General features: G+C 35.5%; 2 protein-coding genes across 5 annotated transcripts in view; both read left to right on the top strand.

Annotated features, from left to right (window-relative positions):
* DIAPH2 (diaphanous related formin 2) overlaps positions 1-16676 on the top strand; it is an 857286-nt gene that overhangs the window by 196361 nt on the left and 644249 nt on the right. For 3 of the 4 annotated variants that reach the window (XM_059909954.1, XM_059909955.1, XM_059909956.1), the window contains one exon: positions 1566-1705. The exons of the other annotated variant lie outside the window; for it this stretch is intronic. In XM_059909954.1, coding sequence (XP_059765937.1) covers positions 1566-1705 — 140 coding nt within the window. The remainder of the gene's footprint in view (positions 1-1565; positions 1706-16676) is intronic. 4 annotated transcript variants of the gene reach the window in all.
* Positions 3303-4082, top strand: RPA4 (replication protein A4). Its single transcript, XM_059911948.1, has one exon. It carries the CDS (start codon positions 3303-3305, stop codon positions 4080-4082), a length of 780 nt encoding a protein of 259 aa, XP_059767931.1.

The raw sequence follows: 16676 nt of genomic DNA on the forward strand, positions 1-16676 counted from the left end.
GTACAGAAGACTTTATCAGACTTTAAACATTTACTGTTTAATGGAATTTTTAAAAATTCAGACATTAAGAATGATTGACAATTTCTATATCAGGAGGCATTCTCAATAAAAAGCCAAATGGTATGAAACCCTAGGGAATCTATTTCTCATTATTAACGTATTGGTTTTTTTTTCTTAAACTCTATATCCTCTAATGATATAACTTCTATCAAATTGGAAAAAAATTGCTTTCCTTCTTCTAGCTTAGATACTTAGCAGAAACTGAGTGTAATTCATATGAGCTTACAAAATGGGACTCAAGCTAGGGTTTTAATTCAGGGGGATACATTTGTAATACAGGAAGGGGGCAGTTATGATTATGTAGATCTGGAATGTGAAACTATGAGTTATTAGTACAATGAATGTGTTGATGATGTTTTCCTCCCAGCCTTTTCCCAAACTACTTACATAGTTATGGCAAGGTGAAGAAGCTAAGGAGCTGTGATGAGATAATGAGTTCTAGAAATAACCCCATGAATCCTGGAAATTAAGCTAAAAACTAGTCGCTATCAGATAAATGCATTTAATGGCTTTTTAAGATTACTACAGCATGGGATTAACATAGTTACGAAGGAGTAGTTAGGAATTGGTGAATGCTTTACACTAATTTGTTAACTAACATGCTAATTGGAGACTATATTATTTTGCATTTTAATAAACATTTTCACTTGGTTTTCAGATAGGGTGATATTCTGACATATTTCAGTAGATTTGGGTTATGTATAATGTTTGCATTAAATTTTGTTCACTGTATTTTGTAGAATAGAATATAAATAACTAGGAGAATTAATAAGATGACTTCTAATTGTTCATCCTGTGGGTTAAGGAGGACCACTTAATGTTAATCCTAATGCCTGGATCGTAAATTTAAGCATCCCTGTCAGTGATACTTTATGCCACTGAAGTCCATATTCTGTTCAGGTTATGAGTGCCATCAGTGTAATTTTCCTTTAAATGAGGCTGAGGAGAGTGTTGAGATATATACAACATGATTTTACCATGTGAGTTTTTTTTTATTTTTTATTTTTATTTTTTACCATGTGAGTTTTTTTTTTTTTTTAGCCCCAGAGATTGATTGATTGATTGATTGACTGATTTATGGCTGTGTTGGGTCTTCGTTTCTGTGCGAGGGCTTTCTCTAGTTGTGGCAAGCGGGGGCCACTCTTCATCGCGGTGCGCAGGCCTCTCACTGTCGCGGCCTCTCTTGTTGCGGAGCACAGGCTCCAGACGCACAGGCTCAGTAATTGTGGCTCACGGGCCTAGTTGCTCCACGGCATGTGGGATCTTCCCAGACCAGGGCTCGAAGCCGTGTCCCCTGCATTGGCAGGCAGATTCTCAACCACTGCACCACCAGGGAAGCCCCACCATGTGAGTTTTATGACCAAAAGTTTTTAAGCGCCTGGCACTCTGTACACATTTTTATACAGTAAAATATTTACATATTCTATGCATTATTGTATTTTAAAAGTTAAAAAAAAAACCTGTTGTTTGTTTAAAATAATATCTTTTTTTTTTTTTTTTAATAGGGAGGGCTGAAAAACAGCAAACATGAATGCACTCTGTCTTCACAAGAATATGTTCATGAATTACGATCTGGTATTTCAGATGAGAAACTTCTTAATTGCCTAGAATCTCTGAGGGTTTCTTTAACCAGCAATCCTGTCAGGTAGGTGCTTTTTTACTGTTTTGGTATGATTCATACAATTTGTACTGTATATCATTGTTGGGAATATAATCACTTACGTCATTTTAACCTCAAGTTTTCCTGACCAGAAGTCTGATGTTAGTTAATAAAACAATGTCTAATTACGAGTTTGTAAACATTTAAAAATGTATAGCTAATATGATCTCTAATAACATGCAATTTTAAGAATACAAATATTAGTCAGATGGTTAAGTCCTCTTTGATTATGTAAAATATGGGTCCAGAAGTTAAACATCCACATTTATATGAAAATTTGTACTCGGATAACAATTATTATATATTTATTTATAAAATAAATTAAGTATATTGGCTCTATGATATTTTTCCTTTTTAACTTGAGAAGTAAATATAGTTTTGTATTCTACAAGTTTTAGATATGTCATTCACACATTTCTATAATTTGGGATAGCAAAATTAGTTTATTTTAACCAATAAAGTAAATAAGAAAATATTAATAAACTCCTCAAAAATCTACACATTTAGGCTATTACCTAGGTACAAAGGATTTTTAAGGAAGAAGTTCTTGCCAATGGTGGATTCCAATAACTGATGTTCTTTTATTAACTATAAAAAGCCTTTCAGTTAATTACACCCCAAATAAAATGTTTTTATAGGGAAAAACAGATTTTCAGTGTAATATGAAAATATTCTGGGATCTACTTACACAATTACTAAAATATTAAGTTCAGAAATTACTGGATAAGAGTATATAGAAACCATATTTTGATTTTGTTCTTGTTTTTCCTAATATATGATGGGATTTGTACTTCCCTGACCTATCCACAGAGCCTTGAAAATAATTTAGAGCTCAGTTGTTTCATTTGAATTTATGTATAAATTGAAATATATTATACTATTTATTTTTACTGATAATGCATTTGGCAGAATAACTGGAAAAGCGTAATTCTACAATAAAAAATTTAAAAAAGTAATGGTAAGATATGACTTGCGTTTGAATACGATAATTATTCAGAGGTGGCTGTCTTGCCATTTTTTCCAGAATGCTTCTGGTTTTAATGATTTAAAAAAGGAAGTGAGTTCTTGGTGGACAGTAAACGCGGTGGGTCGTCCCCCGTCCCCCCCTCCCCCGCTGCCGCCTCTGCCGCCTCCACACACAAACTATACTGAACTTATTGCTCTGAAAATTGCTGTTGAGTAGTTGAGTGAGTTGAATAAATGAGTCTTTTAGAAGTGACTACAGAAGTCGTTACATTTAGGAATGAAGCAGGGGTGGGGGGAACCTACTAAAAATGCATTTTTATAAAGATAGCAGGAAAGGTTTGAAATTACACGCGGGTCCTTTAAGATGTAGGGGAGCAGCTACCCGACAACTCCAAAGAATTGTGGGGCGAAGTGAGAAGCTGGCAGGTCTTGATTGGTAGAGACAGCTGCATCCTGGCAGGTGATTGGCTCCACAGTTGCGTGGGGCTGCTTGTGTCGTCACAATCCCAGCATTCCGTTGTAGCCGTTATAGCCGTTGTAGCCTGCCTGTGGAACTCGTGGAACTTGCTGACGGGAGCCAAACCCCACCTCCTCGTCTGCCGGAGCTGCCCTTAAAATGAGTAAGAATGGGTTTAGGAGCTATGGCGGCATCTCTGCTGCAGGCGGAGCCGTCGGAAGCAATGACCCACCGTCTCAGGGCAGGGTAGCTCCTGCTTTTAACTCCATACGATACAGGTCCCGAATCCAGGATATTATACCTTGCTGTGTAAACCAGCTGCTCACCTCCAGTGTGGTTGATAATGTCTTCACGATTAGGGGAATCGAGGTTTCCCAAGTCTCTATCGTGGGGATAATCAGGCAGGCAGAGATGGCTGCAAATTACGTTCTTTACAAGATTGATGATATGACCACCAAGCCTATCAAGGTCCGCCAGTGGGTCGGCAGAGATAGAGCAAAGCAGGGGATAACTCTCCTTCCAGTGGGAGTATACGCCAAAGTGTTAGGTATCCTCAAATGTTCTGCGGAGGTGAAGAGCCTTGAGGTGTTGAAAATCCGTGTCCTGGAAGACATGAACGAGTTCACCACACATATTCTAGAAACGGTTAATGCGCACATGATGCTGGATAAAGCGGCCTCTGGGCAAAGTGTTCCTGTTGTTCCCTCAGAAATGGATGAGGCCCAGAGGCACAGCGAGTACCACCCCGACTTCATCCGGAAGGAGGTGCTGCGTTTGATTCACGAGTGTCCTCGACAGGAAGGCAAGAGCGTTCGTGAGCTCCAGACCGAGCTTAGCAACCTGAGCATCGGGACCATCAATCAAGCCGTTGAGTATCTCACCGTCGAGGGCCACATCTACCCCACTGTGGATGGGGAGCATTTTAAATCTGCTGATTGAAGCAGCGAAAACTTTTTTCATTTCCTGAAGACCCTGCTTCCAGTTGTGACTAAGTTTAACTGTTTGACTTTTAGGAAGTAGATTTCTTTAAACAAAAGATTGGGACTGGCATCCTTTTGGAACTTCACTGCTTTTCCAACTGCTTTGAACTTTTCTATTTTTCTAACTATATTTGAAGCTCAGAGGGAGATGGTGATGGATAAATTGGCCTTTTTGTAGAGTTTACCAGCAAGCAAATGAAAACACTCTTGGATGGATGATTTTGGGGGAGAAAAGGTATAGAAAAAGTTGAAAATTATTAGTTGCATGGGAGCTGCTTCTTCTGAAATACCTACATATTAGGAGAAAGTAGATGCAGTCAAGGAGCCAGGTAAGAGACAAAAAAAATTCTGTTGTTTTTACATTAGACTTATTTTCTATGTTTGGATTTAGCATATTATAGTCATATTAGTATCTCTTGCTAAATATAGTAGTTGATTAATTCAGATGTGCTAAAGATAGCAGTTTATGAATTCAGGCACTCAGTTCAAATGTTCATTTAGTGATTTGCTCTTACACTGTAGGTTTATGTTTTTTAAAAGATAAGATTATACTATGTTTAAATGGGAGGGTCAGCTTTGACTTTTTTTCTTAAAATATGATTAATGATTGTTTCAAATACAATGTGGAGATATTTGGATTAAATTACAATCTCTTGTAGTTGCATAGTACACAGATACCAGACTTTATGTAAGTTTCATGTTCTGATGCATTATTTATAGTACTAAATGCTCTGTTTTATGTATATAGGTTTTATTCTCGTAGGGTAGACAAACAAAAAGTAATAATGGGAATTTTATTAAACTTTGCAAGTTTAACCAAAATTTATTTAAACGTTTTATTAAAGCACCTTTGCAAATCTTTACCTCCCTGTATGATTTTTTTCTAAATTCATTTGAAAAGCCTATAGTTTTGTTTTTGAATATTAATATTGTAATTATCCAGAATAATTTTTTCTCTTCTCTATATGATATCAATAACATACATCCTATTTGTAATAAAACATTTTAGTATAGGTTATATGACTTATGTGAGGCTTTTAAATAATTGAACACACTAAGCACTCAGTTGTACATACACTGAAGATGGTATCTTTCAAGTTACTAGCTCTGTTACATTAGTGGAAAGAAAAAATACATACATTCAGATAGAAAAGCATTACTTGTCTCAATCACAAAACGAAGGTGCAAAAACAGAAAATCTCTTAAAAGCCAACAATCCATACTGTTAGAATGTGGCCTCTTTTTGCCAGTTCCTAGGAAAACTTATCAACAGTTCTTGCTTAAGCTTCCTGAGGCATAAATTTAACTTTTCTTCCCTTCAAAAGCAAGGAAGTCATAAATGACACTCTTTTGAAAACCACAAATGGTTAACATACTATAAACGTGTTTGTTATTTAAATTATCAGACATCTTTCCAAATTCTAGTCTTCATAAACATAAGAAATTATGAACTACCCTTTGTCGAAAAGGTTGCCTGCCCTGGGGAAAATCATACTGAAGGAGAGACAGACGAGGGTCATATTTCTTCCTCAAGATGTCAGTGCGGAAAGAAGTAGTCTAAGAGACAGAATATTCTTTTGTGGTATCACTTATACAAATGCTGGAAGCCTGAGATTAAAATCTGATATTTATGACTTCGTAGGTCACTTTCCTAATTGTCAAGTTGATTCAATTGGCGGTTGGCTGGGTAGTCACCTTTCCCCTCACTCTAGGAATATTCCTAGAGCCAAAAAAGCTTTTTTTGGCTGCCTTTGTGCCTGGGAACTGATGCCTATATGTATACCTGAATTTAAGGCCAGGGACCACCCCCACTTCCTGCCCCATCCTTTGAGGGGGACTGTCCTCTATCTTTGTGCCTTGGGGTACTTTTTAGCTTTGTTAATTACCCTAGCACCCCCCCAACACACACATTCTTCTTGTGTTTTACTGGGTTTCTGCTGCAGGTAAGGGACTGCAATGGAAGAATACTAAGTAGGTCTAGCTATAATGTGAATGAAAATCAAACATTTTGAGGCAGAAACAATTGCTAGATTGCCGTACATGCATATTTAGTGCATGTTAGGGGTAGCAGATTTTTCAAATTCATTTTAAACCATCCACTTTGTACGCAGACGTCTTTTTCAATTTTGTTTAGACGGTGAATAAACTTGGCCAGTACTCCCCTTCCTCTCCAGTTTTGCCCTGTATGTGAGCCAAATCTTTGAGGATAAGATAGAAATCCTGTGGAAATGCTATTGACTATTTTCAGCAGGGACATTTAACTCTGAGGAACCTGATAATTGATAATTATAAGCACTGGGGGTTGTTTTTCTATGGCTCATAGGCATAAGAAATATATGCATTTATATTGGAGTTGATTCTAAATGAACGGAATAAATAAATTTGAAAATTTTTCAAGTCAAATCTAATACTGTCATCACAATTGTTAGTACTTGTTTTATTTTACCTACTAAATTTAGATTTATATTTTGAGTAAATTTTAAATTGTATTTTTACAATTTCCATTCACTTATAATGATGAATGAAAAAAGGTAACCACTGAGAATTCTTTAAAGTCATTAAACCGTTAGTGAGCACCTACTATATGCAATAGGAGTTAACTTTCATTTTAATAAGCTTAAATTTAATTGACTTCTGAAATGCTTATTAAAATAATAATAGTTAATATTTTAACATTTATATAGTACTTATTATCTGCTAGGCACTGTTCTAAGAGAGAGAGAGAATGTGTATGTGTGTGTGTCCCTGTGATTTATAATCGAGGTCCCTGTGCCTCGATTTATATTTCCAGCTCAGACCTTTCTCTTGAAGTTCAGACCCCATCTCCAAATGTCTTCCCAGATGCCCTACAGGCATCTTTAAAACATAAAAAAAATAATAACAAGGAACACTTAACATATATACCATTTTTTATCCCCCAGGAAATGTTCTAAGAACTTGAGATACACACATACAACCAGGGAATCATTATGATTAGTATTAATATTGTTCTCATTTTATAGATGAAGAACTTGAGGCTCAGAAAGGTTAAGTAATTTGCTCCATTTTAATGTTACATGGCTAGTAAGTGTCAGAGCTATGGTTCCAATCCTGGGTCCTTATCCACTTCTTTGTATTACCTCACAATAAGGAAAGTCTTTTAAAATATCCTCCTTTCATTCTTGTCACATACTAAATATTTTGACTTTATTTCTTTCATTAAAATTTGCCTGACTTGAATTTTTAAAAAAACGCTATGAAATATTTCAGCAACAAGTACAGAGGAGAATATAAAAACACCTCTGTATTCATTACCAGTTTAAGAAACAAAATTTATTTTTATTATAGTTGTAGAGAACTTAGCCATATAACTCATTAATGTTTAATGACACTATAACATCCTTTGAGCCTGCATTTTCACTGATTAAAAAATCATCTGAAAGTCTACATCTTCTATAAACCAATGCATTTATTTTTTGAAGTGTACTATCTTAAGAATATGTATCATTGCATTGAAAAGTCTTCTTCTTATGGCCTCGTGGCTCTTTGTAGTGAAATTTGGGACTCCTTTGCTCTATACATTATGGATGATACCTCTAGTAATTCAAATGCCATCCATATGATATTATTCCTCTTTACCATTATATGATAAATCAAGAAAGCTTTTTAATTTTACTATTGAGAGTTACTATTTTTTTTTTTTTTTTGGTAATACCTTAGGTTGGAGCAGTTCAATGAATAGCACTTAATATTATATAGTTTGTTTTTATATAGCAGATGGATATCCCAGAAAGGAATAACAAATTCCCCTTGTCCATATGGGGCCTGCATATGGAGCTTACATTCTAGTAAGAGAAGTCAGACAATTAAAAAATATATATATTTATATACATATATATATGTATATATATATACATATATATACACATATATATATGCATATATATACATATATATACACATATATATACATATATATATATATGTATATATATACACACACACACACACACACATACACATATGTACATAACATGTCAGGTTGTGATCTGTCCTGGGGAGGGAATGTTGCTATTTCATATCACATGGTCAGTGAAGGCCTCCCTGACTTTAGTGACATGTGAGCAGAGATCTAAAGGAAGTGTGGGAGTGAGCTGTGTTGTCCACTGGAGGAAGAACATTGTTAGAAACAGGAAGCAGCAGCAGCAGCAGCAGCAAATGCTTGGCCTTTTCCAGGAATGTCAAAGAGGCCAGTGTGGCTGGAGGCAGAGAATTGTGAGCCATTGGTAGGACTTTGGCTTTTACTCTGAGTGAGCTGGGAAGCCGTAAGAGGGTTTTGAGGAGAGTAATGGCCTGACCTGACCTAGGTTTTTAAAGGATAACTCTGGGTAGAAGCAGGGAGACCATGTAACATGTTGCAGTGAAGGAGCTAGAAATTTCACAGCAATTCTAGAGACAGCCGTGTAGCTGTGCTTCGTGGAGGCCGATATGGAAGGTCACTTGACATCCCAAGGTAGTCCTAGAGCCTGATTATTTTTGTCATGAGTCTTCAACTCAGAAGCAGAAATTCATGGTGCCTCTCCCTGATTTGTTCATTGTGAACATGGACTCTATATGAGTCTGCTTCTTTTCCTGATATTAACTGCCTGGCCTTCGCTGTATTCCTCATTTAGAATTCTTAATGGGGAGATGCTGGTCCCCATTTGTTTCTGCTCTGGCAAAGCTTTTCATGCCAGGCCACCTCAGCCTACAGGCCCATCTACATGCTGGCCACACCTCTGGTTAGGTGACCGTCCCTAATCGAGTCAGTCGTGTCCTTGGGAAGGGAAAGGGAGGCAAGGTGATGTCCAGAATTTGTCCATCTCAGAAAGTGTCTCTGGAGAGTGTTGCCCTAAGAAAAGGAGGAAATCAATGTAAGAATAAACCCAAGAAAGAGAATAATTTGTATAATAATAAGTAAATTATACAGAAAACAAAGAAAAAATAGCGTGTAGAGGGAAAAATCACCTTGAATGCATCATGTCTTATTTGTTATATAACAGTAAAAGAATCCTTGAAATTCAGCAGTAATCATTTAATATTATTCTTCCTTATGTAGAACTATCATTAATGAAATTAAATTTTGTTAACCTTGTTCTCTTTATAAAGAAAATTTTTCTGGATACTAAATTATGAGAGAGAACATGTTATATGATAGAGTACCACTAGAATGCCAGTCATGATATCTGATTTCCAGGCCTTGATTTCTCACCCTCTATGACCTTAGTCCAGTCAGTGAACTCTTTGGGCCTCAGTTTTTCCATATGTAAATGAGATTGGAGCCTTCCAGCTCTAAATTTCTATGTTCTGTGTTCTCTTTTGCTTAGTTCCAATCCTCTTACTTTTGCTATAGGAACTAGATTATTGTTAAGAAATGATTTTGAAGAGTGAGAAAAATGTTCCTCTATTAAGACTAAAAGATTTCCTAGCATTCTATTATTTTCTTGTATTTGTAAATATATTTAACCAACTCTGGACAGGTATTTAGTTTTATTTTATTTTTTTAAAAGGTATTTAGTTTCCTTTAAAATATTGAAGGAAGCAGTTTCTGTGTCTCTGTTACATAACTATTTTCCAAAGCTGATATTCATTGGAATCTGGGCATTTGCCCTCTTCATGGCTGATTTGCTTCTGTACCACAGTTTTAACTGACTTCTTTTTGTTCAGCCCCTAGTAAAATCATAAATATATAGACACTCATACACACACTAATAGCTTTACTAAACATTTTCAAAGCACAGTCATTTCAGAATATTAAACAGTCATGATTTTCAAATTCATATAGTATTTAATCACTTAGATGATAAAGGCTCTAAGAAAGTAATTTCTTTATATTATTTTCTGCTAATGGCAAATATTTAAAAATTCCTTTTATAAGCCATCATTAACTGGCCATATCCCAAATCACTCCATTACTATACATTCCTTCAACATTTATTTTGTACTGTACACATTCACCTGCACCTGCTTATGCTGTGTAATAGTTTCATGCATGTATGTCTGCTTTTCTCACTTCGATTTTAGACTCCTCTGGGGAAGGGAACCTCTTGCCCTCTTATTTGTTTCATGATGGCAGGTACGGTGTAATTTATATACAATAATGTGTGATTTGATGTAGATGTTGACCCACCATCAGTAAAAATCTATGCTCCTCCAGCCATGAGAATGAATTTGCATTAATCGGGCTCTATTTTGTGGCCATGCATTTTAAGATGTAATCGGAGAAAAAGAATGAAGCAAACTTCCTCCACATAAGAGTGAAACCTATTGGTTTGATTTGAACCATATTCATCAGCTACAGACAACGTAGCATTCTTTCCACGATGGTCTTTTTATGGTTGCATGGTGAATTAATGAAATTGAATGTTTACAACTCTATTTAACACCCTAAAAATCCATGAGTTTTGGCTATAAAGTAAATCCCAGTCTGGACCACAAATCGTATTAGACTTTGCACATACCATGGTCTGTGTGTTTCAGGATGAGAACTATGTTATTTACAGATTTTTGTTTATATTCCTCTACTAAAGTTATGAAAGGAAGCAGTGCCTGCTGAGAAATGACCAATGAGTTTGGACAATTTTATTCCCAGCCAACCCATTACAGGATGCATAGGTATTTGGCAATACATTTTATGAAGATCCAAAGAAATGTGTAGCAATAAATCATTGTCACTAAGCTTTCTCAACACATGACAAAAACAAGAAATACTGGTTTGAAGAATAGTATGAGAGTTGTGATGGTGTAGAATTCTTTCAGAGTTGTTGCTGAAATTGCTTTATAGCTTGAAGGGTATATTACCCCAGTAGGAAACTGTTTTTTTCTGTTTTGCTTGGAATCTTAGTTATCTGCCAAACTCATGGCATAGTGTGTATATTCCCTTTCTGTGACGATAGCTTCCTCAGCCAATCTTTTCAAGCAGGTGAAAACAGATAAAATATCTTTTAGAGTTTCTGTAGGTGTAGTTATTTGCATTACCTCTGGCATATTTGTTTTTACTTGATATTTTCGAACTTCCCTTTAGATTTAAACATTTTTCTAGCACATTAATATGCATTTTAACATAATCATCGTAATGAAAATAGCTGACTCTTGACAGTAATACAAATTAGGAATAGAAAGTACTTTCTGAATTATGGGTGTTAATAACTATTTGAACAGCCTATATTAAATGCATTAAAAGCTTGGCAAAGCAGCTGACACTACTTAGAAAGTTAATATAACGTTAGATGCAGATCAGTACTCTAAGAACATTCTGCACTGGACTACTTATGAAAAGCAGAATAATGAGGACAATTTTTTATGGTGCAGAAATGGGAAGAGGACTTAAAACTGTGAGCACATCTCAAAAGGCAGCATTATGTGCAGTATTGCGAAAGCAGGGTTGTATTTTAAATTTGTTCACTTTAACTTTCAAATGCATAAATCGTTTTAGAAGACCCTAGTACAGTTTTACATAGACTAGAAAATAGTAAATTCAGAGTAGTTATGTCAAATTGTATGCTTTCTTTTAAAATCTTGGCCAACAATTTGTATTAACAGCAACCATGTTGGCTCATTTAGCTAAGTTGGTCCCATAAATATTCAGTGACATTGAATTTTAATTATATAATATTAGCTTCAAAACAGAATTTTAACTTAAGGCAGATCCAATATTATATCTCATAATAGAACCAAACTAGATCTACGTGTCCTATATAATTTTCAAAAAGAAAAACATAGGAACAGCAAATACTGACTCGGGTTTCTGAAGTATTGTTTCAGTTGGAGAAAATGTTAGAGACATTAAAGTAGAATAAATGATGGCTCCTGTGTTGGTATTTATTTTATTATTATATGATATAGGAAGCTCCGCCAAGGCAATGCATTTTCTCATTTAAATGATGTGTTTTAAATTTGAAAACCAATATGTATATATAATAATTGTCTAAAATAATTAGAAACTTGTAACTGGACATGTAATTATAAAGGTATATAAAATCTAGCAGCAGAGTCTAGGCACAATAATTAAATGGATTTCTAAATAGAAGGTGAACTTCTTTCCATTTAAAAATATCTTATATGCGTTTTATTGTATTTTCTGTATATTCAAAACTAGCCTTGGGAAGAAAAAGCTTATAAATATGTGTCGTTTGAGATATTTTTATTTTGGTTTATATGAATTAATTTAACTAAAGGTCTTGGACACATACTAGAGTTTTATATACTTATTATTATGGGACTATTACTAAAGCAATTGCAGCTTTCAATAAGAGATGCAGATATCCCAATACCATTAAGATGAGGGTGAAAATACATGCTCCAAGTAAGGCGGGAACGTGGTAGTTTTCAAAAAGTCTAGGACAATGTCAGGTAGTGATTTGAGTATAAAATAGTTCCAATTTTCCCCATAGCCAAGGGGAAAAAAAGGCAGAGTATTGACAGACATAGCTGTTACCTGATGAATGACAGTGCGTTTATTTTTCAGGGAAGGACATTCTTTCTGATTCTAAACTCAGAGAATTTTATTTTGTGTTTCTTTAAACGAGGGGTATTGAACAACACAGTAGAGTGAGTCTTTGATAGTTTTCCATAAAGTACAGAGGATTTCTGTGAATGTCCATTTCCTCCATGGGGCCTTGAGTTTAAAAAAAAAAAAACAACCCACAAAGTCATGATATTTCTACAAAGACCCAGAGTAATAGTACTGGTATACAGCTTCCCCGTAATCCAAGCTGCTACCAAGGTGTACTTGAGTAATGTCCCTGAGGCTCTCCCTCTGGAATATCTATCATCTCTGCTGGACTTTTGATAGGAGCTGGATAGCTGACAATTCACAATTAAGATGCCAGCTAGCACCTGGAGCGCAGGTATTCTGTGTAGTCGATTGAAAGAAGATCCGTGTGCACTAGATAACAGTGTTTGCTCTATGACCCCAGCTGTTTGATTGGTGTTAGATAATGGGCAGCTAATTTGGGGAGATTTCCCACCTGGTCAGTAAAGCTGTAGGTGTATGGCCTCTCGCATCGGGCAGTTTAAACCTGAAAATCTTTTGTTGAGATGGAATCCATGAAGGGAGAACATAGAAGGCAGTATAACATTGTAGTGTACTTTGAAAAAGTAAATCAGCTTCAAGTGAGATAGCTAGCTTAGTAGTCTGCCATATGAATGTGAATCTCAAACCTTCATACGCTCAGAATCAACCCACTCCTATTTGTTAGGTCTGCTCTGCAGCACCCAGCATTACTGAAAATACGCAGATTTGGTCTAATTCTATTTTGGAGGATGCTGCCTGAGTACTGAGTATTGCTATAGGTTTTTTTAGGGCAAGGCTATAGTACCATACGACCCTTGATACCAGCTTCCAAGAGAGTTACCTGGATATCGTTTCTTAAATTGGTGCATTCAACATTCATTCATCAAAAAGTATTAAAGACTAAGTGCTAAACTGGAGTGTTAAATGGATTTTAAAAAATTGAGGTATCATAAATTTCCATATGTGAATTAGCATTTGTCAAAGAATAAGAATACCCTGAAATGAATCCAGCAGTAAAAACTATATTAAGCATTTTTCTTTGATATAGAAAATGCTTAAGAATTTTGTAGTGTTGTTGAGGTCAACATTATAAGCATCAATTAAAATGGCAAAATATTTTAATTGTAAGTGGTATGGGACATTGCCCTAGGGATATTCTCTGACCTTATGACATGTTTTGTATCTTGAAAAAAACTTCTGTCAGTTTATTTCCTCATCATTACTTTCTCCCAGGAATAGAATGCAGGATACGCTGTGCTGTGTTATCATGTGAGCTTTTCATTAATTTTGGTTTCTGCTATTACTTAGTATTGTTTATAAATGACAGTACTGATTTTACATGTTGGAATCATGTGTTTGCTGATGACAGTAGTTTGATGCAAGCATTCACCTTCATGCATTTCTCAACTCTTTCAAATGATCTTGGAAAATTGGAGTAATAAAAGTTAAGAGACAGCTATAGAGGAGTTAATTTCGAGGGGCAAGAACAAATTATACATGCATATGGATTTTTCAAATATGTGGCTGGAAATTTCTGAAACATATTGATAGGAGGGATGCTAGATAAATATGAATTATCAGATAGTACTGTGGAGATACAGGCACAATGCTGAACACATACTGTGGAGCTTAGGTAAGTGCGATTCTGGACTTAGAGCACTCGTCCATCTATTCAGGTATTTGGCTCTGAGCCCTGTGTGTATGATTTGGGGTCATCTTTGAGACTCCTTGTTCATCACACTTGCCCATTTTCTTATTTGCAATATCTCTTGCGTAGTTTTTACATTTCCATTGTCAATACTCTAGTTCAGGCCTCATTCCATTTGCAGACAGGAATTGACAGAGGAACTGATTGTCCAGCAAAGAGTTCACTGTTCACTGGGTTTGTTTGTTACAGCCAAAGTGAGCAAGGCAAAGCACAGAGGGATAGAGAAGTTAAGGAAGTTAGCGGGAAGTGTAGGGGAGGAAAAAGTTTTACTCGACCCTCTTAGGGTCCCTGGCTGGGTCTGAAAATTAAACTGACAAAGATTAACAGGAGAAAAGCATACAAATTTTACTGAATTTTTACATATACATAGGAGCCTTCACAAGAGGATGAAGACCCAAAGAACTGAACAAAGCCAGAAGCTTTTATACCTTTTAGACAAAGAAACAACAAATTTGTGAGAAATTGACAAGACAAAGGGATTTGGACTAGGGGTAGTAAATGGTGAAGAAGTAACTGGGACGATAAGGGTTAGTTTAACAAAGTTTTATTTATACAGCCTTCTGCGCCCTCAATTCCCTGCCTCGGATGATAAGAATGCGTTTCCTTCCTGTGGTACATACAGGCAGGATGGGTGACTTTTACGTGGGAGATTTATCTCCTGCTTTCATTGAAGAAGGGGCTGGGTTTGGGAGCAATGAGGTCAGAGTGACCTTCTTGGTTCTGTCCTTTTCTCAGACTCCTTCAGCTTAAGAGATTCATTATGCCAGGGTGCCATATTTTGGGGTATTGTGTTCTGAACTCCATCGGAAGCAATCTTAAGATGGCTGACCACTTCATTAGTGCTGGGTAAGGAAGCAAGTAAGGCTAACCAAGAACTATTATTCCCAAATTAAAGTTGAATGGCTCCATTTTTTCCAGGTGCTTCCTAATACTTGATTATTGTGTCAGGCCAAATATCAACTAACAATTGCTACATTTTTTGAAGTGGATGTTTACCGATCTGTACTTCACTGGTATGTCTACAATCTATAATAATGAATTGCAATATGGCAGGGCTCTGCATCTGTGCTGAGCAAGTTAACTATTTTATTTATTGGTATATGGGAAGAAGAAAGAAAGTATATTTTTGGATATCCCCGATGTGTTTATTATCTAAAGTTTCCTTTGCTTCTTGATAGAATCCGTAATAAATAATTAAAAAAAAAAAACTCTCACTGGTATTGCTTTCACATCTAAGTATACACATTGATGATATTTGAATATATTTTAACTTTCATCCAATATTCCTTCATGAAAGGAAAATAACCAAAAAACTTGTAACCACTAATTGGTGATATATTTGTTAATTGTTGATAATATAGTTGAATGGGAGGTATGTAAGGACTGAGGAATGATTGATTCCAATCATGGTTTTGCCATTAACAAGCTCTGTGATCTAAAACAAGTCGATAAAATTCTTTATTTTCTTCATCTGTAAAATGAAGGAGCCAATATGGAGTAACTTAGTTTAATTTCACAACCAGTAAAGCTACTCTTGTGAGTGCATGTCCTTTCGTAGAGGTTTGTTTATAAATGAAGATAAAACCTTGTTGTTAATTTAAGTTGTGTTTTTCGGTTTTTAACTGTTCCAATTGAAAAGAAAGTCCTTGCATTTTTGAAGGAGGTCAAAGTTATTTAAGCAGTTGAAGCATTATGCTTTCTTTAAAAAGCATTCGTATGTTTTGAAAGACTTATCAAATATGTAACTTTCGGAGTAGCTATGTTTCTAGATTTTTCTGAAAGTGAGTGCAAGGCAGGTTGAATATAGTAGAAGGCTAATATTTCTTTCTTAGGGACTTTATACTGCATTGTAATCCTATAAAGGTTTTATCTGTATGTCATATACAGTTTATTATTATTGTTTTGTTGTCATTGCTTTAGATGATTTATATCACTGTGGAAGAGAAAAATGTGAGTTTTTTGGTTTAATTTGTGTTAGATAAGCCTTAACAATTCTCACGTTGTTTAATGTGGGGTTATTAAAGATTTTGACTGTTCATTGTTCAATGATTATGTTTTGAAAAAATTTATTAAAGTTGGATGTATTAAGATGTTTAACTATATTTAAGAGTGCACGTATGTACATACAGGTACACACATAATTTCCATAGTATCTTTCTCAGTTTTAGGGGAAGGGGGTTTTAAAATATTATATAAAGATAAACTAGAGAAGACCAGAAATTTACCATTACAGATCACATTCTGAGACAATAAAACATTTGAACTTGCTGAGATTTTTTGACATCCACCATGAGGACCCAAAGAAATGGTTC

The sequence above is a fragment of the Balaenoptera ricei genome, chromosome X, assembly GCF_028023285.1.
Source record: "Balaenoptera ricei isolate mBalRic1 chromosome X, mBalRic1.hap2, whole genome shotgun sequence".
Taxonomy (NCBI): domain Eukaryota; kingdom Metazoa; phylum Chordata; class Mammalia; order Artiodactyla; family Balaenopteridae; genus Balaenoptera; species Balaenoptera ricei.

What these genes read in the sequence shown, in the direction of transcription:
- RPA4 (XM_059911948.1), top strand. Translation starts at nt 3,303, where the DNA reads ATGAGTAAGAATGGGTTTAGGAGCTATGGCGGCATCTCTGCTGCAGGC.